The 25,904-nt window shown below is 38.5% G+C and overlaps 1 protein-coding gene across 1 annotated transcript in view; it reads right to left on the reverse strand.

Moving 5' to 3' along the window:
* Window positions 1-25,904, reverse strand: part of TBC1D32 (TBC1 domain family member 32) — a 122,720-nt gene that overhangs the window by 88,088 nt on the left and 8,728 nt on the right. Inside the window, exons 4-13 of the mRNA XM_079779714.1 lie at window positions 25,630-25,698; window positions 22,579-22,704; window positions 18,749-18,827; window positions 18,501-18,604; window positions 18,346-18,407; window positions 17,281-17,425; window positions 15,170-15,229; window positions 7,498-7,588; window positions 3,703-3,843; window positions 1,109-1,201 (exon numbers count right to left, since the gene is read on the reverse strand). Coding sequence (XP_079635840.1) covers window positions 1,109-1,201; window positions 3,703-3,843; window positions 7,498-7,588; window positions 15,170-15,229; window positions 17,281-17,425; window positions 18,346-18,407; window positions 18,501-18,604; window positions 18,749-18,827; window positions 22,579-22,704; window positions 25,630-25,698 — 970 coding nt within the window. The remainder of the gene's footprint in view (window positions 1-1,108; window positions 1,202-3,702; window positions 3,844-7,497; window positions 7,589-15,169; window positions 15,230-17,280; window positions 17,426-18,345; window positions 18,408-18,500; window positions 18,605-18,748; window positions 18,828-22,578; window positions 22,705-25,629; window positions 25,699-25,904) is intronic.

A 25,904-nucleotide genomic window follows, 5' to 3' on the forward strand; every position in this document is an offset into this window, starting at 1 on the left:
CAGCCCATTGATGATTCTCTCTCATCACTGATGCTTCTCTCTCTCTCTCTCTCTCTCTCTCCCTCTCCCTCTCCCTCTCCCTCTCCCTCTCCCTCTCCCTCTCTCTCTTTCTTTCTCTCTAAAAAGAAAGAAAAATATTTTGTAAAAGTCAACTAAATGGTAAGCCAAGACATTAACAACTGTTATAACAAAGAAGAAAATTTTTATCATAAAGGAAGCACAGTATGTTATAGGAGCATAGAGCAGGGGAAACTAGCCTAGTACTTTATAGATGTAAATGCTGTAAAGGCAGAAAGAAGTTTGAGAGCCATTGTTAGGACTAACAAGCTGTTATAACTGCACACATATACTACATCAATCAATTACTACATCTATCAATTATATATGGCCCAAACCATTTTTTCTATGATTCAGTTGAGTTCCTCTCAGAATTTGTGCCAGCATTTCTAGAGTAACTTCCAGGTTTAAGACACTATGGGCCTATGGATTATGAGGGTGTTCAGATAAAGTATTGGAAACTTTCATTGATATTAAAAGAAAAATTATGTTATTTTTTAAAGGTTAATATTTAAAATACTTTTTAAAAATTAAACACTAATAGGCATTGTACTAAAAAACATAAAGGTGTGATGTTGGGGTTTTTTGGTTTTATTCTTTAGTAAGAAGAAAAGATCCTGAAGTTTTGGGTGTGAGCTGAAACAAGCAAGATAATCAAAACACCCAGGAATATATAAAAAATAAAAAAAATTAAATAAATAAATAAATAAAATATGCATATATGTATCAGTACTTATCAATGGATCGTCCCTTAATAGCATTTCTTAAGAACATCTTAATCTTAATAAACAATAATATTAAAATCCCCAGCAAAATTGATTTTAAATAAAAAGGCAGATTAGAAACAACTTAAAACATCAATGAAAAAATTTTAATTTCATGCTTTACTTCCAGGACCAATGTAATTTATTATGAATAATACTGCATCTTAGGAAACCTCTCAACTTAACTAGGTCAATCACTCAAAACATCTAGACAATAGAATATTTACATATTTCTTGGATGTAAATATTTAAAATATTTAAATATTTTAAAATAGAAGCACAGTTACCTAAATGTGCAGCTGATGTCATCTTTGGACAACTTGGTGAATAATAGATAAGTTGGATAAACAGAACCAGAAGATCTGTAAGGAATACTGAATCTTCAAAAAGAAACAGAAAATAATTATTTTCTAGCACAGACTTACAACTTAAAAAAAAAAATTTAACTGAGCTTCCTATTCTGAGTTTTCACAGAGACTGTGGTATAATCAGGATGAAGGGGGCTATAATCAGAAGAAAGAAGACTCCAGAAAAACAAATTAAACATAGTAAATTAAAAGACGGCAAGTAATGCAGTAGTTTCTTTAGTGATAGTGAAGTTTTGCTATTTATGTTGGACAAATCAGTTAATATAAACCTACCATAGGAAGATCTACCAATTTATGTTGGACAAATCAGTTAATATAAACCTACCATAGGAAGATCTACCAATCTGATCAGGACTGTTTTATTTTATTCAATTAGGAGCAATACAATTCAGCTTAATGTGTTGGTCCAGCTAACTTATCTAAATAACACTGTAGAACTGAGGTCAGAAAACAAATTTTGAACCAGATAGTAACTATTTTAGACTTTGTGGTCAAATAGTACCTCTCATAAATAATTCTGATCTTGACAATATGCAAGTGAACAATTGTGGCCATTTTCCAATAAGACTTTATGTATACCACATTTGGTATTTATATATTTTTCACATGTCACAAAATATTCTTTGTTTACTTTTTGCAATTTAAGAACACAGAAACCATTCTTGGCTAACAAGCCATATAAAACGATGTACCAGTTTTGGCCCAATTGCTATAGTTTACCAACCTCTACTACAGAATCTTCACCTAAAATAATTCTGGTGAAATTACATGTGAAACTTAAAAGTAAATGGTGACCTATGCTAATACAGTAAAATAGATTTCTCAAAACTGAGTTTATAGAAGACCTATGATACCTGATAGGCCAAAATGTAGATGTTAAGTCAATAAAGTGCTAAATAAATAACAGGTGAGAGACATAAACTTCAGTTAAATATCTGCAATAACATCACAAGTATATACTAATCTTTCTATTTTTATAGTCTAACAATATCCTATTAAATGGCAGCTCTTCTCTTCAAAGTCATTTCTCACTGAGTGCCCTTATGCCTAGAATTATACTACCACAGGAAATAAAAGAGAAATATGTTAAAAAACAAACAAAAAACAAAACAAAAAAAAACCTGTTTTTTCAAGGAGCTCACAATCAGCCTAACCAGGATTTAGGTAAGTAAAACAAGAAAACAGTACAAAAATGTGTTCAAAATGAAGATACACTAACAGGATTGGCGAACTCTAACCACTATGGTCTAGTAATTTTCTCGCAAGTTAGAAGTGGTTTTTTGTTGTTGTTTTTTTAATTTTTAAAGATATGGCCAGATTAAATAATTTGCTGGGGGAGTCACAAGATTCAAAATATAGTTGTATTCCTAGCTATGATTTTTCACAACAAAAGGATACAAAGCAAAATCAAAAGAGAAAACGAGCATAAGGTGAGTCTGAAACAAAACCAGGTGCAAGGGTCAAAGGGTCCTCTCCCAGTGAAATCCACAAGAGTACACTCAATTCTTGACAACACACATAAAACGCTGTCTACCAGGGCAGCATATTAGAGACTCATTGCCCAAGGTGTTTATTGTGAGTTAATCACACAGCACCCTCTGCCTAGCATATACCAGGACTCCAGACACCCAGAAGGAAGGCAGATATTCGGCATAAACCACACTGTGTACACAAACAGTGAACCAGGTCTTGGAATAGTGAGATATCCAAGTTCCCAGCTGCCAGCCAAGGTCCAACCTTGCAAGAGGTCTTTCTAAGATTAGCAGTCTCGAGCCAGCTATGTGTACACACACACACACACACACACACACACACACACACACACACACACACACAGAATACGCAACACAGACAATATGTGGCCCACAAAACCTAAAATATTTACTATCTGGCATGTTACAGAAAAAGTTTGCTGATCTTTATACTATATTCCTAGTATAGACTTAAAGTTTTAAGGGAAGTAAAGAAGATAATGAATAGCACGTGCTGAAGTTTGATGGGGAAAATGTTAAATGGGAATTAGGGTAACAATAACATAGCAAAATATCAAATGATGCAAGGCTTTGCAGTTTATAAAACAGTGCTCTCAAACCTCACGTTTGTTATCATCACAAAAATTCTGTGAGCCCAGCCAAACTGACATCATTATTCCATTATTCCCAATAAAGAAAATGAAACTACAGTTAAGTGATTAGCCCAAAAGACCAGTTTATAGGGAACCAGAACTTAAAATGATAATATAGACTAGTTCTAAATCCAGAACTGGACAGCGCATTTAGTATATGTAGGATTTTGAAAGGCAGGGAGAAATTGGTAAGCATGAAAGGCTAGATGAATAGAAGAAAAAAAACTACACATGAAAGAAAAAGCACATACTGGAAAAGAACAAAAATGTAAAAGGTATGTTGCTAAGTATCATAGAAGAGACCATATGACATCTCCAAGTTCTAATAATCCATAGAACATCAATCTTACCATATATGGGCATACTCATTTATCCTGATTGTACATACCTTTTCTATTCCTCAGCTTTATGGGAAACAGCTTTCTGCCTTGTGTATAGATCAATAATCTTCCCAAAAGGCACAATGAGTGGATGAAATAAATATATTGTAATTCTTGCCCTGAGTAGTAGAAAGTTTTCTGTTTGTTCCCTTAAGAGAGAAGCAAACAATTACATTTATTTTAATGCCATTATGTTTTATAGTACCTGTCATCATTCCCTTCTAAACATTAAACAAGTTTGCGGTCTATAATGTAGACACTTGGTATAAATTTTTAAAAATCATTTTCTTTTTTTTTCTTAATTTAAATTCTTTATTGTTAAAAGTATTACATATGTCTCTTTTTTCCCCCATTGACCGCTCCCACCCCCCAACCCCCTAGCACATGCCCTCGCCCCCCTACTGTCTGTATCCATTGGTTATGCTTATCTGCATGCATACAAGTCCTCTGGTTGTAAAAAATCATTTTCTTACTGTTTCCTAAGATCCCTTGACACCTAACTCTCTGGAGAAAAGCATTCCTATAAAACTTAACTCAGAAAAGTGCAATATACATAGAGCGTTCATTCTAAAACAAAACAACAACAAAAAAAACTAAGTTTGTCAGAGTTATCTGTCATCAAGAAAGACTTCAAGAATAAGTTAAAGAAGGGAGGAAATCAATAGAAAACATCAGTTAGTGTTTAATTCTACCAATTAAGTCAATGCTACAAAAGTTTCTATTATAACCTTGTTAGCAAATGAAACGAGTCTCTGAAATACAGAAACCCTCTAATATATTTATTATTCACTCACCCATACATTCAAGATCTACTGAGTACCTGTTTTATCCAAGATGTTGAACTATTTGCTGGTGTCAAAAACCATTAAGAAGCATTAAATTGGGCTTCCAATTCAGAGTACAGCAAAGAGTGAAATAGCCAGAGAATAAGGAGGACAAGTGGGAAAGACAAAAGGGTAGCGGGTATCAGGGCACAGCACAGAAGATTTAACGACAGAAGCAACATAGGCCTTATCGAGAGGCAATTGGGATGATACGAAAGGGTTTTAAGCAGAAAAGTAACTATCAAATATGCATGTGAAAAACTGACTCTGATGGCAACATAAAAGGTGAATGGAAGAAGGTCAAGGCTTGAAATAAGATTCATCCAAAAAAATCATGAACAAAAGCATCAGCAAAAAGAATGGAGAAGAGCAGGTAGATAAAAATAAATGTTTAAGAAAAGAAAATCAATATGCCTTAGAGAGGACTGTATGTGAAATATTAAAGAATAAAGAAATTTTCAAGTTCCTAACTCAAATATCTGTGTATGTAGTGAATTTGTCTTCTATTTGAGTAATTCTAAAGGGGGGGAAATAAAAACAGGTCTAAAAAGAGAAAAAAGTTATTTCAGTCCTCAATATTTTAATATTGAAAGCCCATGGAGCATCCAGATAGTTACAATATACATACAAATATAGAATATTTGAAGCCACGAGAGTGAATGGCTCTCCCAAGAGAGAACAGGGAGACTAAGGTGAGAAAAGAACAAAGGACAAAACTTTTGTGAGTACCAACATAAAGAAAAGAAAAGAGCCTTTCAAGTGACTAAGAATTTGTTGGACAAGAATGAGGAAATCCAAAACAGAATGGTACCAGGAAGAGAAGGGAAAGGGTCAACAGAGACCAATGCTGTAAAAACGGGGACAAGAAAGAGGGGGGATGATAATGGGAAGGTCATGGGGTGGCAGAAATAGAAGCCTCATTTTTGTGGCTAAAAAGTGAATAAGAAAAAAAAAGGTGAATAAGAGGTAAAGAAATGTGGCCTGGGTATATAACAAATAATTCGAAGAGTTTTCTCTGAAGCAGAGATAAGGTACATGGAACTTGCTCAGTTTTTTATATGAAAGACCTACAAGGAGGTCTAGAGGATGCAGGGGAAGGAACCAAGACAAAGGGAGACACAGTAACAAGGAAAGCAATGTCCTGGTTTTGAAACAAAAACAAAGAATACCAAACAGGAACAAAATCAAGAACAGACGGAGACCAATCTGGAACAGAAGGATACCCCTCCATTGTGGCCCAGAGAAAGGAGATATCAATAAAGGCACACAAACATGTGTTTGCATGCATAGAAGCAGGATACGTGGGGAATTCATATCTGCAAAGTTCCATTTTTCTTAGTGAAGTAGGAAGCAAGGTTTTCTCTCGAGAGAAAAGAAGGCAGGGGCAAGGCACGGGGCTTGACGAGACTGGTGAAGGCTTGCAATAGCTATCATGAAACAACGAAGAAAGAACATCTAAGAGGATCCCAAAGTAACACAAAGAGAGCAGCTGTGGTTAGAAAAAGATATGTGCACTGTCAATTTACAACACAAATGCTCTCTGCTCAATATCCTCAGGACCAGAGAAGATGGAAGCTTGGACTGATCTAAAGTTGGGAAACTGGAGGCAGGAAACTCTGAAAGAAATAAAGAGCAAAAATTTTGAAAGAAATGGCAGAAGAAAGCAGTGAAGCACCCTGAGAAAAAAGGAAAGAAAGAAAAGTCACTAAGGGCTGGTAGAATGGGGGAGGAAGGGGGAGGGGATAAAAGCACTGGATAAAAAAATTTTAATATCAAGAAATTAGAAAAATCTATAAATTTATAAATGAGTTATTTACATAAACTTATCTACCCTTTTCTTTTTTATATTTTTCTTCCTCTTGAAGAATAAACTCTGGCTTCTGTATTTTCTCCTCCACTATGAAACACTGGCTTTTAAAGCCCATTAATTATTGGTGTTTAACCATTTTTCTTGCTTGAGTTAGATGAAAAATTTACCCAGGGATTAAAAAAAATAATAATAAGGTATCTTCATATAATCAAAGAACTTACTCTTAGAGAAGTGACAAAATAACAGAATGAGAAATTCATATGGCAGGTTGTGTGATGTAAGCAAAAGAGCAATAAAAATCCAAAACAGGCAGATAATCTTTTGAGAACATTTTAAAATAAAGTTTATTCTTTCACAATAAGGAGTAGGAATGACAAAGATATATAAGCACTGATATGCAGAAGAATCTGACTATACCCCTAGCCGGTATGGCTCAGTGGATAGAGCGTCAGCCTGCGGACCAAAGGTTTTGATTCCAGTGAAGGGCATGTACCTTGCTTGCAGGCTCCTTCCTGGCCTGGGCCCTGGTCAGGGTTCGTGCAGGAGGCAACCAATTGGATGTTTTCCTCACATCAATGTTTCTCTTCCACTCTCCCTACAAATCAATGGAAAATATCCTCTGGTGAGGATTAACAAAATAAAATAAAAAAGAATCTGACTGTAAAAGAAGAGATTCATTTTAATCACTAATTAGAGATAAAATTTAGATAGAGAAAGAGAGATTAGGGCCAGATTATAAATCATCTAGGCTATAATAGCTCAGACTGAGGATAATCAGAGAAGAATCACAGGGTGGGGTGAGTTGTCTAATAATAAAATAGTATTTTATAGAATTTTCTTCCTACTAAAATGTGTGACAATTAAATGACTGATACACTAGAGAAAAAATGAGCAGTATATTATTGCAGTATAACATATTAGGACATAAACTCTAGTATAAATTAAAGAACTGCCTTTGGTAAGAAACAGTATGATGATACATCATTTCAAATGTAGATAGGTTATAAAAAGCTATCATTATGGTATATATTTTAAATTTGTGAAAATATTTTACATTAGCAAAAGTGATCTAATTTTACCATGCTACTAACAACTGTTAAAAAAAATAAGAGTTACTACTAAGCTGTACCCTTTTTTTTAAAGTACAGAACAAAGAAAACTATACTTACCACAATGCTTTGAATGTCCCACATTCTCATCGGTTTTCATAGTCTCACATAACTCAAAGTACTGAACACACTGCTGAACTGCTGCGGTTATCTAATAAAATAATAACTTATTAATTCTAGAAATTTTCAGCCTACAAGTCCTGGTATGTGGTAGGCAGAGGGTGCCTACATAACCAATCCCCAGTTTTAAAAAATGGGCAGAGTCGTTAATGAGTTTCTTTGGTAGACAACATTTCATACGAGCTGTCACATTTGATACTGGGAAAAAAGACGTGGAAGCTTGTGCTTGGTATCTTCCAGGCTTTACCAAATGAGCCTTTTCCCTATGCCAATTCTGCTTCGTATCCTCTTTCTGTTATAAATCATAGCCTTTTCCCTATGCCAATTCTGCTTCGTGTCCTCTTTCTGTTATAAATCACAGCTGGGATTATGATTATATGCTGAGTACTATGAGTCTTCCCAGAAAATCATCAAATTTGGGGGTGGTCATGGGGATCCCTTCCCATATTTATCTATCTCCTCTAAATCCAACTTTAGAGATTCAGATCAATAATATAAAACTGCCTCCTAAAAATCTAAATTTCAAATTAGGTATGATCAAATCTAAAACCTTTCCAACTCCCCTATTTTTCTCTTACTTTGTTACTTATCTCCATGAATGACATTAGTCACTCAATTAAGTCTTCGCTCACCCCCATTCAAAAAGCCAAGATCTTTAAATCCTACAATCCAAATATGGTACTCCTGAGTCCATCCATTCATCCCAATTCACTCTGTTAAGAGCCCTAATTCATGTTCCTATCATTTTTTGCTTGGATTACTGAGAAGACTTTTCTTAATCTTTTTGTTTCAATACTTCTTCCCTATCTCCACCTAGCACCTTAAACCCATTTTCCAAATATTCCAAAGCCTTACTATGATGTTACTTCAATACTTAAAAACCTACCAGTGGCTCACCACACCTCCTGAATAAATGCCAATATCCTAAAGTTGACATTATACGAAAACTCTTTATGATCTGACAGTCTTATACCTCTGATCCCCCAGGTATCTCCCTGCCCTAATCACTCGCTTGCACAAACAAATACAGAAGTACATCTACCTGTGTAAAAATCAGTCCCCAATAGCCAACTCAACATGGAACCAAATAACTAATTCATCAAAAGCAAGTTCACTGGGAAATTTCACCAATCAAAACACGCCAATTAGATTTCAACCTGACGTTTACATTAAATCAACACTGTCATGTGCAAAAAGGAAAGAGCTGAAGATTTCCTTGAACAATGTCTTTTCTATTTTTATGGAATTATGCTCTGCCCTACGCATGTGTGAAATAAACTAAAGTTAACTGACACATACCCAATTTAAAGCACCCAAGAATGTTTTAAACACCTTTACCCACTTAATATTAGCTTTCAGAGAACTGATTTTCAAGAAATTTCCCTAATACCAATTCACATTTATCTTAGCAATGTATGTCCAGTCATATAAAATATGTGCAGTTTCCATACGTACTATGTGTTTTCCAAATCCTAGGCCTTTAAACATGCTATTGTATTGCCCTGAAACATTTTCCTACCACTACCAAAAGCACTCCCCTCACTTTTCCAGGATAGCACCTATTCATTAAGAATAAAAAATTCCCCACCATCCTCAGAAAAGTGTAATTTGTTTTATAGATGACTTCAATCTACTTAATAAATCAATGATAAAGCTATATAACTATGGTAACAGGTATCCAACAGAACAAGTTTAAAATTTTGTAAATCAATATATGTCAAAAGATCTCAATGAACATACTTCTGAAAGCCGAGCAATTAGTGTTTGCCGCTTGCTTCTAAAAATCAGCCAATAACAGACACACTCCAGGAAGCACATTTGTAAAAGCCAGTCAGTCAGCAACAATCTCACCTGAGATCTCTTCTACAATTGGCTGAACTCATTCTCCTCTCTGAAAGCCCATCACTCCCTGAGTTCCAAGCTTTTCCCCAAACCCTATCCGATGAAGATTCTGCTTTGCTTAACTTAAGCAATACATTCAGTTTTATGCACTGTTTCAGATTGAATGATGGTCTTAATCCATGAACTACCATTAAAATTACCTTGAAGACCCTGACTTGGCAACATTTAGTGGGAACTTCAAAGAGTTGTTCACTGAGCCCCCTCGAGTCCCAAACTCTCATAGGCCTTCAGATCTGCCATCTTGTGAGTCTGTGTCAACAATAACCTGAGCTCCAACTTGCTTCATGGGCGTTCGTTGCAAAATTTGTTATCCTATGATTTGCAATGAAATTTGTACAAAGTAACTTTTTGTTCTGGAGAGGCACCATTGGGTAAAAATTTGTGCTACTAACCTGCTTATTCTTCGCTTGTTTTGCTTGCTATTTGTACAGTCTTAACTCCTGTTTTATTCCAGTTTGTCCTGCATCTACTGAGTATCCCATAGCGAACAGGAGGCATAGTCCAATCCAATCAATGCAAGCCAACTCTGAGATTACCAGCTAACAGCAAAAACATAGTGCAAAGCAACTAGTCAAGCTGCCTTGAACTCCTATAAAAATTTTATGAGGACATTTCCTGGGTTGTCAATTCATGAAAGAGGGCAGTCAAGGATTGTCATATCAATGACCATATCACCCCTTTTTAGCTTCTGCTTGGTCAGAACCTGAGAAAACATTTATAAGCACACACTATTGCCCAAAAAATTCAGTGATCTGTTTATGTTTGTCATGAGTTTCTCTAAGTCAAAGCTGAAACCTTCTCCTGATAGAACTCCCTCTTTCTAGATAAACTTGCTCCTGCAAGCCTACTTCTTAGTCAACTTGTTGTTGGTAAAAAGCAACAACAACAAATATGGCTTAGAATGACAAGTGCCATTATGGAAAAATAAATACACTTAACAGAAGTCCTAAAGAATAAGGACACAAAAGAGCAAAGAATAGTCAGCTTCCTTAACTGTGAACTTGAAACACTATCTCCAAAATAATCTCTCTAAGACTCTTTCATCCATTTCCATTCAAACCTTCAGAAACCCATCTCCTCGCATCCATCACTACCCAGCTTTACCTTTACAACCCACTTACACCCACTTCTGTTCCTACTACTCCTTTCCTCACTTCTTAAATGTGCCACATTTTATTTGAGAAAAGGTAACAATCACAGGAAAAGGTACAATCTCAGCAGAGAAAAAATCACATCATATAATATCCCCTTTAAACAGTAAATTTAAAACTAGTCTACAGAGTCCAGTTAAAAGTATAAAGAATTATTTTCCTAAACCTCAGGAAAATAGATAGAAATTTGCTGTAAAATTCAGGATCTAATTTTGATACTCATTCTACTGCACAATCAATATATACCAAGACGAGAGGAGGGTGTGCGTTAAAAATATACTATGGTAGGAAAAACCTATGATAGGAAAAACAAAGAGAATTTAAATAACCTAGTTGTCAATACTTTTTAATGACTTTGAGAGTACAAAAAAAATAGGAAATGCACTAAATAAAGCCATTTCAGAAGCCGTTCACTTAAGGGTGGGTGGGCAAAGATTCTAGTTGTCAAATATAAAAGGTTAAATGTTTATGCTGATAGCCAAATGCTTTCCAAGTATTTCATGACTTTACAATGGAAATAAAGCCCTCAATTTCCTCAGATATCTCTTTTTAAAAATGACAACACAGCCCGGCCAGCATGATCAGTGGTTGAACATGGACCTGTGTATGAAACAGGAGGTCACCTTTGGATTCCGGGTCAGGGCACATGCCTGGTTGTGGGCTCAATCCCCAGTGTGGTGTGAGCAGGAGGCAGCAGATCAATTATTTTCTCTCACCATTGATGTTTCTCTCTCTCTCTCTCTCTCTCTCTCTCTCTCTCTCTCTCTCTCTCCCCCTTCCTCTCTAAAATCAATAAAAATATATATATATTTTTAAATGACAGCACATACACACAAATTATTTCTTGTCTAATGCTACCTACTGAAAATGCCATGTCATAACTGTAACAAATAGAATCACACAGAGTAGCCACAAACCAGATATTAGTTATAAAATGAAATTAAAGAAAATTAAAAACTCAGTTTCTCAGTTTCCTAGCTAGTGGCTCCCCTATTAGACAATGCAGACATTCCATTTTTGCAGAAAATGTTATCAGACAACACTGAAGAGAAGCCAAAAGAAATGCTATAGCAGGTAACCAGGCTAAATAGGCTGCTATGACTAAAGTCTTTATGACAGGAACTCTTATAGAACAAAAGATAAATCCATGGAGTGGTCCAAAGTTTCCACTGTAGATGCACAAAATCTGATCAATTCTGAAAGGAAAATGGGAACAAACAGATCTTGCATCCATTTTTCCCAATTTTTTTACAAAAGTTGGGCCAAGTTCTCTTTAATATATATATATATATATATATATATATATATATATATATATATATATATATATATATATATATATACATACACACACACACACACAAAAACTAGAGGCCCGGTGCATGAAAATTCATGCACTGGAGGGGGGTCCCTCAGCCCAGTCTGCCCCCTTTCACAGTCTGAAAGCCCTCTGGGACAGGAGGCGACCTAGCAATCAGGGGAAGGCGATGCCCCATCACACCTCTGTTGCTGCCACTGCCAGCAGCGCAAGCCTTGGCCAGCCCTGGTTATCTGAGCCTTGGGCGGCCCTGGGTGGCTGGGCAGCCTCCATCCAAGGCTTGCCTACGCCTCAGGCGTTGGCTGGGCAGCCGCCATCCAAGGACTGCCTGTGCCTTGGGCGGCCCTGGGCAGCTGGGCAGCCACCATCCGAGGCTTGCCTGCACCTCGGGTTGGCCCTGGGTAGCTGGGGGGCTGAGAGGACTGGGAAACTCCGGAGGCAGGCGCGCGGAGTGGCCAGGCCCGCACCCAGGCCTTGCCGTGCGCCTGCCGCCCTGGCAGGGCTGAGGGAACTGGGCGCCACCATCTTGTGGCTGGGGGTGCAGCCATATTTGAGGGTGTGACAGTCAATTAGCATATTCCCTCATTATTGGCTGTGGGCATTGCCATCTTTGCAACAGTGTGAGGGTCAATTAACATATTCCCTCTTTATTAGATAGAATACTTTTATATTTTATAAATTTAGGAAAGCTTTTTAAGAGAAATGAAGTTTAAGTTGAAATCTCATGCAAGTTTGACCCATTATGTACAGGAAATAAAATATTTGACCAAGTCAATAAAATAGTAAATTTGTTTATAATAATGTAACTATTTGCAGGCTAAAAATTGGTGATGGCATAATTAACTTTTCAAGCAACAAACAGACTTAATACTTAATCTATAAAAAACATATTTGAAATACTCCCATCAGGGCCTCTGTATTAGCAACAGTGAGTTATTTGTATGCCAAACCATATGGGTAAAATAATCATTCCATTCTTTGTTTTTTCTCCTTTCTCTATTCTAACAAGATCAGTCTATGATCATATGGTAACAACAAATTTTCACTTAAAATGGGAATAGGAGAGAAATGAGATGTGGAAAGACTTTATTTCAATTCAGTTTGTCTAAAGATTTTGAAGCACCTATTACCTCTACAAATAAATTCCATTCCTTTTATTCAATATCCCTCTTCTCATTTCTGAAGCTCAATTCTTTTGATTCTCAAACATAAAACAATTACTGTTCTCTTTCTTTCATTTTATGCTCTACTACCTTCACCCAAAAATTCACAATTCCATGAATCTTTCCCTTCACCTGACTTCTAAACTCAAGAGTCTAACTACATAAACCATACTTATCATCTCAAAGTCACATTAGCATAATTTATTATATTTTAATAAATTTTTCATGTTTGTCACAATTACCTGAATTGCTGACCTCTTTTCAATTTCTTTCACTGCCCTTACATATATTTCTACTAAGCAGCAATAAATATTAAACATTTTATTTATTTATTTTAAATTTCTTTATTGATTAAGGTGTCACATATTTGTCCTCATCCCCCCATTCCCATCCCACACCCCTCCCCACAGATGCCCCCACCCCCCTGTTGTCCTTAACCATTGGCTAGGCTCGTATGCATGCACACAAGTCCTTTGGTTGATCTCTCCCCCCAATATTAAACATTTTTGCTAAAATAATTTTATAGTATCCTATCTAATAAGAGTAATATGCAAATTAACCATCACTCTGCTACACCCACAAGCCGCGCCTGCCAGCCAATCAGGAGCGAGTATGCAAATTAACCCAACCAAGATGGCTGCGGCCACGGAGTGAGCAGGAGGCTTGGGTTTCTCCAGCAATGGAGGAAGACAAGCTTTCCGCACACCCTGGTGGGCCCTGAACTCCACTCAAGGCTACAAAGTTTCAATTATAGAAGATAAATAAATCCCCCAAAAAATGGCTGCGGGCAAGGAGCAAGCAGGAGGCTTGGCTCCACTCAAGGCTACAAAGTTTCAATTATAGAAGATAAATAAATCCCAGATACCAGAGCCTCTGCTTGGGTCGCCGGGGGGCATGGCCGGCCTGCAAACCACCACAGGCCCCTCGCCCAGGCCACCCCACGCCCCAAGGGAACCCCCACCCTGATCCAGGAGACCCTTCAGGGCAAACCAGCTGGCCCCCACCCATGCACCAGGCCTCTATCCTATCTAATAAAAGAGTAACATGCAAATTGACCATCACTCCAACACACAAGATGGCTGCCCCCATGTGGACACAAGATGGCCGCCACAAGATGGCCAGCAGGGGAGGGTATTTGGGAGGGACCAGGCCTGCAAGGGAGGGCAGTTGTGGGCGATCAGGCCAGCAGGGGAGGGCAGTTGGGAAGGACCAGGCCTGCAAGGGAGGGCAGTTGGGGGCGATCAAGCCTGCAGGGGAGGGCAGTTAGAGGTGACCAGGCCAGCAGAGGAGGGAAGTTGGGGGCAACTGGGCCTGCAGGGAAGGGCAGTTGGGGGTGACCAGGCCTGCAGGGGAGGGCAGTTAGGGGCAATCAGGCTGGCAGGGGAGCAGTTAAGCATCAACCAGGCTGGCAGGGGAGTGGTTAGGGGGTGATGAGGCTGGCAGGCAGAAGTGGTTAGGGGCAATCAGGAAGGCAGGCAGGCGAGCAGTTGGGAGCCAACAGTCCTGGATTGTGAGAGGGATGTCCGACTGCCGTTTAGGCCCGATCCTACCGGGCAGTCAGACATCCCTCAAGGAGCCCCATATTGGAGAGGGTGCAGACTGGGCTGAGGGACACACATTTTTGAGGGACACACGAATTTCGTGCACTGGGACTCTAGTTAGTTTATATTTGGTGTTAACTTGGATCAATTTTTGCAAAAGCATACATCATTCTGACGTTTTTCATTCAACTTTTAGTCAAAACCACGGATATACTTTATAGAACTCACTCCCTTATAAGTACCTGATATGAATTAAATTACATAATACTTTCAAAAATGGCTTATATCTCAAACTAGCTTGTTTAGCAACCAAACTACTATGCAGTTATGTACTTCCTAATTGTTATTTTGACTGTATTTTAAGTCTCTACTTTTATCCTTCATGTTTTATGCAATGGTAGTTTAAAAGTCGCATGAAAGGGGAACTCCTTCATTATTCAATACTGATTATCACTCAACTTTGCACATTCAAGTTATTACATCATATATTTTTTGTGGATAATATGTCTCAACATAAAAACAGAAATATAGACATACCAGAGATTTATATTTCTTTTCAAGAAGTCTTAGTACGACAGTTCTGCTACAATATCCATGCTAAAATTAGGAGAGGAAAAAATGGTATTTAATTTAATATTCAAGCTATACCATTCAAAATGTATTTTTCTTACATAATTTCCAATAATACCATATATTACATAATAACTTAGTTTCAAGTTATTATAATCAGTGCCAAACTGGTTTTTCTATGTATAATAGATTATGAGCACAGCAATCACAAGAATCCAAATTATATCAAAAACTATGGGTTTACTGACAGACCAGTAGAAAAACTTTCTAACCCTCAATTGTGACCAGTCTCCATACTAAGCTATATTAAATATGTTTTTATTAATTTAGGAGAGAGGAAGGGAGAGGGAGAGATAAAAACATCAATGATGAGAAATAATCATTGATCAGCTGCCTCCTGCATGCCCCCTACTGGGGATCGAGCCTGCAACCCAGGCCTGTGCCCTGAGACTGGGAATTGAACCATGACTTCCTGATTCATAGGTTGATGCTCAACCACTGAGCAACACTGCCCAGGCCATACTAAGCTATTTTAAAACCACTACCACCAAAAAACAAATCTGACTACCAGAGTATGACACAGCCTGAAGGAAAAATACAAAAGTGGGCATGGGGGTTGATAATCACAACCCTTACACTATAGAAGATACTGTACTATCTACATATGCAGAAATTTGACAACGATGAAATGCTCTGAAGGGACAGTATCTTAATCGTGCTTTGCCAATCATATTTTTTAAAAGATTCAAAGTGCCAAAAGATCTTTCATTCTCTCCTTAGAGCTAAATATGGATGTGATTAAAACATGCTTCATTTGCATTGTACAAAGCAAGGGGAAAAAACACATGAATATTATTTCCCTAAATTATATTAGATATCATTAGTGTTCAATGTGGTTTCTTCATTTTACTTGAGAATAAAAATTAGTAAATAATACTATTAAGTAGAATATATCAGAATTCTGGGGAATAGAGTTTAATTAAATGGGGGGTTAGTTAATTGAGGATTAATCAAATCCTGTGTGTTTTAAACTCTTGGCTGAAAATGTTTTCAAAACCATTAATCCTTTTCAGGTTTAATAAGAGAAATATGTTGACCTACAATCAAGCTGTTGTGCTGAGTAATAAATGAACATATTGCTGTTTTGCATGGCAAGTCCTGGGGCCAGCCCTTCCCTTCCCCACAAATATACGATGTTCAGTAGACAGGTTGAAAGGGACAAAGGTCTGAGAACATAAGCCAACACTGCTTCTACTATTGCCAGACACAGACCTCTCTTATTCAACAGCAGATGAGAGAGGTAACAGTATAAGGATCTCTTTACTCTTAATATTAGTTTCAGTTCGAGGACAATGGTAAGCTCCATAGGAAATCACCATCATTCAGGCTTTAAACACATTTCCCGACTACTGGTTCAGGAGGAGGCAAATCAAGGAATATTTTCAGACATATCACCTAAGTCAGAGAAAAGTAAGCATAGAATCTTTATGTTCTACCATACCTGCTTTAAAAATTTGATGTTTTTAAACTAAAGATGACCAGATTTGGATAGGTCATTCAGCTTAATAAGTTCAAATGAATTCAAAACCCTATTCTGGCCTGGCCAGTGTGGCTCAGTTGGTTGAGCGTCATTCCATGCACCAGGAGGTCACCAGATTGATTCCAGATCAGGGCATATGCCCAGGTTACAGGCTCCAGTAGGAACATGCAGGAAGCAGTCAATCGAGGTCTCTCCCCGATGTTTCTATCTCCCTGTCCATTCCTCTCTCTGAAATCAATAAAAATATATTTTAAAAAAACAAAACTATTCTAGCTTTGTTGCTTACAAGATAAACAACCTTTACTAGATAACAAGCTTGAACAAGTCATTTAACGTCTCTGTATCTCAGTTGCTGCATCTGTAAAATGGAGTAATAATACTACGGTACCTATCTCATATATTGTTATAAAAAGTAAATAAGTTAACACATATAAACATAATTATAACTTTTAGTACACAACCAACATCAAACATTACCTATTCTTTGAAATATAGCTATGCACTGAAAGGTATAAAAACTTATTTCATTTTTTCTCACCATCCACTTTTTGAACCACACAGCCTTGGCATCAACCAATACAAGAAAGTAGATGGGATGTAAAATCTTTTGTGAGGCAAGATGACTTTGATCACGTTTAACTGATAATAAGGACAAAGTACTCTCCACAATTTCTTCCATGTACCTTAAAGATTGGGAAAGAAAAAACAAATGTTACTATATATACACATACAAATACACATCTATAATAATAAAAACGTAATATGCTAATTAGACCGGACGTCCTTCTGGACGAAGCCGGGGAAGCCTGGGTCCCCGGTGCTGGCAGCTGGGGGAAAGAAGACCTACTCTTGCATGAATTTCATGCACCAGGCCTCTAGTATATATATGTAAAAACTGGTGATACACTTTATATTTATGAAACAATAGTGGTTAAGTAATCTTTAGAAACAACTTTTTGTTATATTTCAGTAAGTGGCTTTTTTGCTTTAGAAACTTATATTCTTTCTATTTCAACACTGTCTCTCCAATTTTAACTTTTCAAGACCCACAGTTGCTCTTATAGCCATACTAAAAATGTTTAAATTAAAAGGAAAAATTTGAAGAACACTTAAGGAACTTATCCAAAGTAGCAGAGACCAATAATGAAAGAACCAGAAACTACAACACCTCTTTTCACCTTGTGTAAAATGATAGAAAATGATACCTGCAGAGAGCCATTCACAAGGCTAAGTACAAAACATGAAAAGCCATGGGCAGACTGACAGACCTCGATATGGGGTTGGGGAAACGAGAAGAGATAAGCCAAAGAACTTGTATACTTATAGGCATAGCCCATGGACATGGGAAATAGGATAGTGAAGACCTGGGGGGGTCAGTAGGGGCCGGGAGGAAGGGGTAAAGGGGGGGAATGGGAAATATCTGTAACACTATCAACAATAAAAAATATATTTAAAAAAAAAACGAAAAGCTAAAAAATAAAACCTTATGAATTCTTTCCCAATTACATAAATAAATTAAGACACTCTCCACTCTTTCTCTTTGAAATGTATGAGGGATAGTAACACTCCTATATTTTATGTGGGCATAAATTAGAGGACTTACTTCTTAGGGTGACGAATCCAGAAAGATGGAGCCTCTTTCTGATATTCATTTAGAAGACGAACCTATAAAGCAGTGTATGACAGTTCTCAAAAAATTAGAATTTTTAAATATAGAACTATTTAAATAGATAAAAGCATATTATAGCAAATGAATACCTTTCTAAGTAAGCGGATCACATTAGGATTAGTTACATCTATGCCAGTTGAAACAGTAGGAATATGATTTTCTCTAGAAAGAAAGTATAACTCCAAATATTTAGCTGAAAATAAAAAGTAAAAAATATATTTATGACTAGTATACCATTGAATTATAGTGCTTTCTGAAAAGAAAAGTTAGTTCTGATCCATTTTTCTTAAATATAAATAAAAGAAAAAAACATTTTTTAAACGATGTAACAACATACCTAAGCTTGTATAAATTTCCTTGGTCATATGGAATGGCGAAAGTGTAAATGTCTGTGCATAGAATTTTAAAATCCGGTCCTATGGAAATAAAACAAAAGGTTTGCATCCAAAATTCTTACAGAAATAAATTAGAGATTAATCACTTTTCACACAGTAAAAAACTTAAAAAATAAATCATGCAGAAACTTGTGTAGGAATGTACCTATAAAAAAAGACACATTCTTGTGTTGGTCAGTAAAAAGTAAGACTGACTAAACTCATAGTAAATCTAAGGCAGCAGGATACTGTTGTAAAATCTGGTAATAGTAGATACAGTCATGGGCTGGGTGGTGAGGTTTGACAGAGGAAGGTACAATGTAATGTTGTCAAAGAAACAAAACAAAAAACACCTGTTTCCAAGTCCAACATTTGTTGCCTTTTATTTAATTGCTGACATGTAGGACTCTAATAATATTGCCTATTCCCAAGAAAAAGTATTATGTATTAATATATTTTCATAACTTTGTATTATTAAAACTTAAAGTAGAAACTAGTACAAGGTAAATTAATTGAGATAATAGGTATAGTAAGAACAGTACCTGGCACTAGTAGGTACTTAAAAATGATAGCATTACTATCATTTCAATTATACCAACTTTAACATAAGATCTGATTAACCCTGTTAGTGGAATTCAACTTCCAACTAAATGAAAACATAAAATTGCCTCAAATGTTCTACTCTGGGGGGAAAAATAATCACCTTACCTATATTAAATCTAATCTAATAATAGACAAATATGCAAATTGACCACACCTTCGCTACGCCCAAGCCACGCCCACCAGCCAAGCCACGCCCACCAGCCAATCAGGATGAATATGCAAATTATCAAAACAAAGATGGCGGCTAATTTGCATATCGCGACAGCATAGAAAGAAGCCAAGAGCTGCAGAAGGGAGCAAAGCTGCAGAGAAGCAAGCAAGCCGGGGGGAGGAGAAGGGAGGAGCGGAGGCGGGGCCAGGGGAGAAGGAAGTTGAGCAGGCAGGGCCGGGGGAGAAGGGGCAGGGCCGGGGGAGAAGGGAGGAGCAGAGGCGGGGCCAGGGGAGAAGGGAGGAGCGGAGGCGGGGCGGGGGGAGAAGGGAAAAACAGGCTGGCTGGCAGAGAAGGCCGGCCGGGGGAGAAGGGAGGAGCAGAGGCGGGGCCAGGGAAGAAGGAAGGAGAGCAGGCTGGCGGAGAAGTTACAAAAGCAGGGGGGCTGGCGGAGAAGTTAGAAAAGCAGGGGGGCTGGCGGAGATCGCGGGGCGGGGGACAAGGGAGGAGAGCAGGCAGGGTGGGGTAGAGTGCAGCAGGAAACCCTATTGCAGGATTTTTCCTGCAACGGGAACGCTAGTATTAGCATAATATGCTTACAGAAAATGGTTACCCAACTTACTAAAATATTTTCTAATAATTCCAAAAGATTCCTGCTAAACACAGGATATTAAATTATTTGGGAAGTTTATTTTTATAGTTGAAGCAATTGATGGGTTACTGTCACACTTCAAAGACTATACACTTCAGTCAGTTACACCTTAAGAATCCTTTAGTGTAGGATATGAATAGAATCAAACTCAAAAATGAATTTGGATCAAGCATAAATTCCAAATGAAACAATTACCATGCCTTGTTTTATACTCCAAAATGATTTGTTCTACTACCATTTCCCCTCTTAAACAACTTCTCCCAATTTTATTAACTTACCTCTTGACACTGACTCTTACTGAGTAATCTATAATAATAAAAGTGTAATACGCTAATTAGACCAGACGTCCTTCCAGATGACCTACCAGACGAAGCCAGGGCTATGAGGGAAGCCCAGGTCCCAGGTGCCAGAGGGAAGCCAGTGCCGGCAGTTGGGGGAAGGAAGGCCTACTCTTGCACGAATTTTGTGCATCGGACCCCTAGTGATCTATAATGGCCAAATAAAACCACTTATATTGACCCATTAGGATTCTTACTGTGTTTATAAAATTGTCATATAATTTTTTAAATAATTATAAAAAACCTATCTTTGTTAAGTAAAAGAAAAACAGGAAAATTTACAATTGTATTTCCTGTTAGAGAGCCTTGAAATATTAAAGGTGACCCTAAAATATGTTTTTCCCTGTTGAAGTTCCTGGATCATTAAGTTTGGAGTTTTTTGTGTTTGTTTTTGTTTTACAGAAGTCTACATCACCTTCTGGTGTTAGTAAGGTTGAACTGTATTCAGGTATTAAGTAATTAAACACTTCCCCCGCTTATAAAAATAACAAACCAATTGTTTACAACCTACTTCTGTTTACAAATCTTATATAATAAAGATGTAATATGCAAATGGTCATTACACCGTGAAGCAAAATGACCGACCACGTAACAACAGGATCACGGGTCAGTAAGAGGGTGGGGCAGCGAGCTACAAGCAGGCGGTGGAAAGCTACAGGAGGGGGCAGGGCAGCAAGCTATGGGGTAGGGCGGAGGGGCGGAGGGGTGGAGGGAGCTACCAGAGGGTAGGACAGCGGGAGGAGAGCTACAGGAGGGCAGCAGCAAGCTACTGGCGAGCTACTGGTGCACAGATTTGTGCCCAGGGCTACTAGTATAATTATATCTTCGTTGATGAAGAGTGCTTTTCTTTAATTGTATTTTTATTGATTTCAGAGAGGAAGGGAGAGGGAGAGAGAGATAGAAACATCAATGATGAGTCAGAATCACTGATCCGCTGCCTCCTGCATGCCCCCTACTGGGGATCGAGCCCACAACCTGGGCATGTGCCCCTGACCAGAATTGAACCTGGGACCTTTCAGCCCGCAGACTGACACTCTATCCACTGAGCCAAAATGGCTAGGGCAATGGAAGAATGATTTTAAACACACAAATATACTGAGATTTTTCTTATGTACTGTCTTCTCTACTAGAATGTAAGTTCTATGAAGTCAGACACAATGTGTTCCCAGCTTCTGAACTAAAATGATGTACACTGTAAGTATTCAACACATATTGATTAAACAGTTAAAAATATTTAACTCGGCACTAATGTCTCCAAAATTCTGTACAAACAGGCTGTATCAAATTTAAAGCCAAATTTTTCTTCACTGACATAAAATTATGAAGAAAAAGACTCTCTAAAAAGACCCAATTTGTATTCAAATGTGATGGTAGGATATAGTTAGGATTTTTATTTAATTCAAATACTAAATATAGCCAAGAATCACTGCACTTTTTAATATCATCTTATTTTTAATCAGACACTAAGTATTCCTGAGAATTTACATACAAATCATTTTTACAATCACTTATCTCTATGGACTTCATAGAACTGGGGAATTTTCTGTATTTGCATTATGATTCACCTCAATTATCTTCTAACTCTTAACTTTATGCTTTTCTAACTTATCTTTTTAAGCAGTTAAGCAATCTTTAAATAACACTTAAATGCATAAGTATCCTTATGAATCCTTTGGAATAAATTCTAAATAATCATTTTAGTTCAAATTTTAATAAACCACAAACTCTTTCAAAAACACTTTAAAATTCTTTTAAAATAATTTTCTTAATTCAAAAACAGTGATACATACTTGGATATCCCTTTACAAGATAAAACAAAATGGACCAGGTAAAACAGTTTACTATAATTTGTCAATGAAGGGTGATATTGACCATACTTTGAATCTAATCATGAAATAGTAAGTTAATTCCTTTAAAAACTCTTAACAGTTCAAAAGCTGGAACTGAAATTTCATGAACATTTGAGCTACTGTTAAAGAAAATTATCATATTCCATTTGCTTCTGGTAGGGAAAACAAGTTATTTTTAATATTTCTGTGAGCGTTTCCTTACACTAAACACAGGATCCGGATCTGAGAGAGACACTGTCAGTTTCTCACAGAGAGTGGTCCAGTTCTCACAGTTGAGCACATCAGATGGCGGAGCTGAACACAGCATGTGCAAGGCTTCATATCTGACCTGTAATTTTTTAAAGGAGTTTTATTAATACTCAGCTGCTAGAATAAGACCAATTCTCCAAATGTTTAACAAACATTGAAAGGCAAAGTCTGGATGATTGTTTTAAAGAGGCTACTGAAAAGAATCAGATGTCCTTTTATAAAACAACTAGAGACCTGATGCATGAAATTCGTGCAAGAGTAGGCCTTCCTTCCCCCAGCTGCCAGCACCGGCTTCCCTCTGGCACCCGGGACCCGGGCTTCCCTGGCAGCCCTGGCTTCATCTGGAATGTCATCTGGAAGGATATCTGGTCTAATTAGCATATTACTCTTTTATTATTATAGAAGATTCTTAAGAACTCTTTTTTAAAACTACATGTTTTAAAACCAAGAAATAAATGGGTTATTTTATGTAAAGCGAAAATAAAAACACTAAGTGTGTTAGACCTGTGACCTGGAGTCTCCCAAGCCGGAGAGGAGGAAGGGTGGTGGCAGAACTGAATCACCAGGGCAAGGTTTTCCAGCGGCTGGTCCCACAGGCTGCCCCAAGGGAGTGGCTGGTCCTACAGTTTGAAGGCTTTCATGGTGAAGCATTACCATTCCAGGAAATATGAAATTCTCCCAAAACAATCTATACTTGTTTTTGCTGCTACATCAGATTTTCTGACCTTCTAACCACTGAGGTAGAAAAAAAAAGTCATTCAGCAGCATGATGCAAAATTGAATTTCTGTATTTTCACAGAAAGCTTACTTCTTAATCATTTTTCTCAAAATCCAATCAGAATTCACTCAAAAGAGTGTGACCCAAGGGATAGCAGTGGAGAATAATAGCTCTACTCCAATTATGAAAGGTGGCAAAGCTTCTCCCCCACTCACTCTCCAAGTAGTGAGTATAACACACTGATTCCAGCCTGTCCCTCAAAACCTGGTTGTTTCCCGGCTGAAATAACCAATGCCTAGAGATTTAAAAAAAAAAAAAAAAAAAAAAGTGAGTAATCAGAGACAAGAGCTGAGACCTCAGGAAACCAGGCACTGGGTGTCAGGTTTTAGGTAAAAAAGACAGAATACACATGTGTTTTAGAAAGAAGAATTCCTCAATACAACTTTATTTGTGATATGGTTTAGGGAGGACTATGAAGAGTTTCCAAAAACATTTCTCTTTTTCAGCTAAGTTTTAAGACAAAAATACCATTAAGAATTTCCTACTTGCACCCTGGCCAGTGTGGCTCAGTTGGTTGGAGAGTCGTCCCAAGCACCCAAGGGTCACAGGTTTGAATCCTGGTCAGGGCATATACCCAGGTTCAGGTTCCAACTCAGGTTTCAGGTTCCAACCCAAGACAGAGCACGTAAGGGAAGTAGCACATCAATGTCTCTCTTTCACACATCTCTCTCTCTCTCTCTCTCTCTCTCTCTCTCTCTCTCTCTCTCTCTCTCTCTTTCTCCCACCCTTCCTCCCTCCCTCTCTCTTCAAACTCTCTCTAAAATCAATAAAAATAAAAATAAAAAATTTCCCGGGGCCAGTTTTTCTCAGTGGTTAGTGATTTTTTTTTTCTTCAAAGAAATCACTAAAATATCATATACAAAGCAACAGTGAAGGAAATGTTTGGGGGGAAACTGCTCATAACTTCAGCCCTTCAAAATTAAAGCTAGGAATAAAAATTTCCTCTTCTAAACCATGACTACTCTCTAAGGAGAGTGTCCCTTACTCAGACCTTTCATTTCAAGACTGAGAAGTCTAGCAGGCCAATCAGTCTAGTATTGTCATAACAGTAAAGACAATCTTCAAAAAGAAACAGTCCAGCTGCTTCTGATTCTAATCCTATCTAATAGAGAGGGAATATGCTAATTGACCATCACTCCATCACAAAGATGGCTGCACCCACAGCTGAAGCCAAGTTCCCATAAGGAGCCTTAACGAGCAATCAGCAGAGACCTGAGGCTACGCCCTCCCCTGCCCCCATAGGGCTTGACAGGGGACCTCAGGCCACATCCTCCACCTGGCAGGGCTTGACAGGGGACCTCAGGCCACGCCTCCCACCCAGTGGGCTTGACAGGGGACCTCAGACTGCACCCCCCCGCCTGGCAGGGCTTGACGGAGGACCTCAGGCCGCGCCCCCCACCCCAGCACCAGGCTGGGGGACCTGAAGCTGTGCCCCCAGCCTGGCTGAGCTTGACAGGAGACCTCAGACCGCACCCCCCACCTAGCAGGGCTTGACAGGGGCCTCAGGCCACGCCCCCCGCCCAGCGGGGCTTGACGGGAGACCTGAGGCTGCACCCCCCTGCCGGTGGGGCTTGATGGGGGACCTGAGGCTGCACCCCCCTGCCGGTGGGGCTTGATGGGGGACCTGAGGCTGTGCCCCCCTCCCGGTGCTGGGCCAGGGAACCTGAGGCTGCGCCTCCCCACCTGGCGGGGATTGACGGGGGGCCTCAGGCCATGGCCCCCACCCAGCAGGGCTTGACAGGGGATCTCAGGCCCTGTCTCCTACCTGGCAGGGATTGACAGAGGACCTCAAGGCACGCCCGGTCTGGGCTGGGGGACCTCAGGCCATGCCCACCATCCTGGCGCCAGGCCAGGGGACCTGAGGCTACGTCCCCTGCCCGGCGGGGATTGACAAGGGTGGGACTGGCCAGGTCTGGATCTAGCCCAATGGGGGGGGCGTGGCCAGGTCTGGGTCTCACATGATTTTGAGGCGCATGTGGGTAGGCGGGGACTTGACTCTGGGTCCCGTGGTGCGCCCCAGACTCTGACAGGAAGAAGGTTTTCATATACATTTTACTAATTTTCTTTCATCTCTGACACTTCTATTATAGAGAAAGGGCAAATAGCAATATTAAATTATTTCCTCTAATTAATCCCCTTTTAATGTGCAGGAATTTCGTGCACCAGGCCACTAGTCATATATATAAACACATACAGATGAACTTGACAGTTATCCTTTAAACGTACCTCTTTGGGTTGCCCTGGATCCAACTGGTCTAAAATCAATTGTAATTTTCCTTGACAAAATTTGTAACTCTGTAACACAATTGACAGAACAGCCATTTATTTAGTAGACTTTCAGAAGTACTGCTATAAATGATTTTTAAATATAATTCCAAGCAAAAAAAAAAGCATTCGGAACAAGAGAAAGGGATGATCTATTTTGGTTTGGCAGCAAATATAGAATTGTTGTTTCCCAGGGCATTTAAATGGGAGCTGAATGTCCCAGAACAGTGTACCTT

The sequence above is a fragment of the Cnephaeus nilssonii genome, assembly GCF_951640355.1.
Source record: "Cnephaeus nilssonii genome assembly, chromosome: 9".
Classification (NCBI taxonomy): domain Eukaryota; kingdom Metazoa; phylum Chordata; class Mammalia; order Chiroptera; family Vespertilionidae; genus Cnephaeus; species Cnephaeus nilssonii.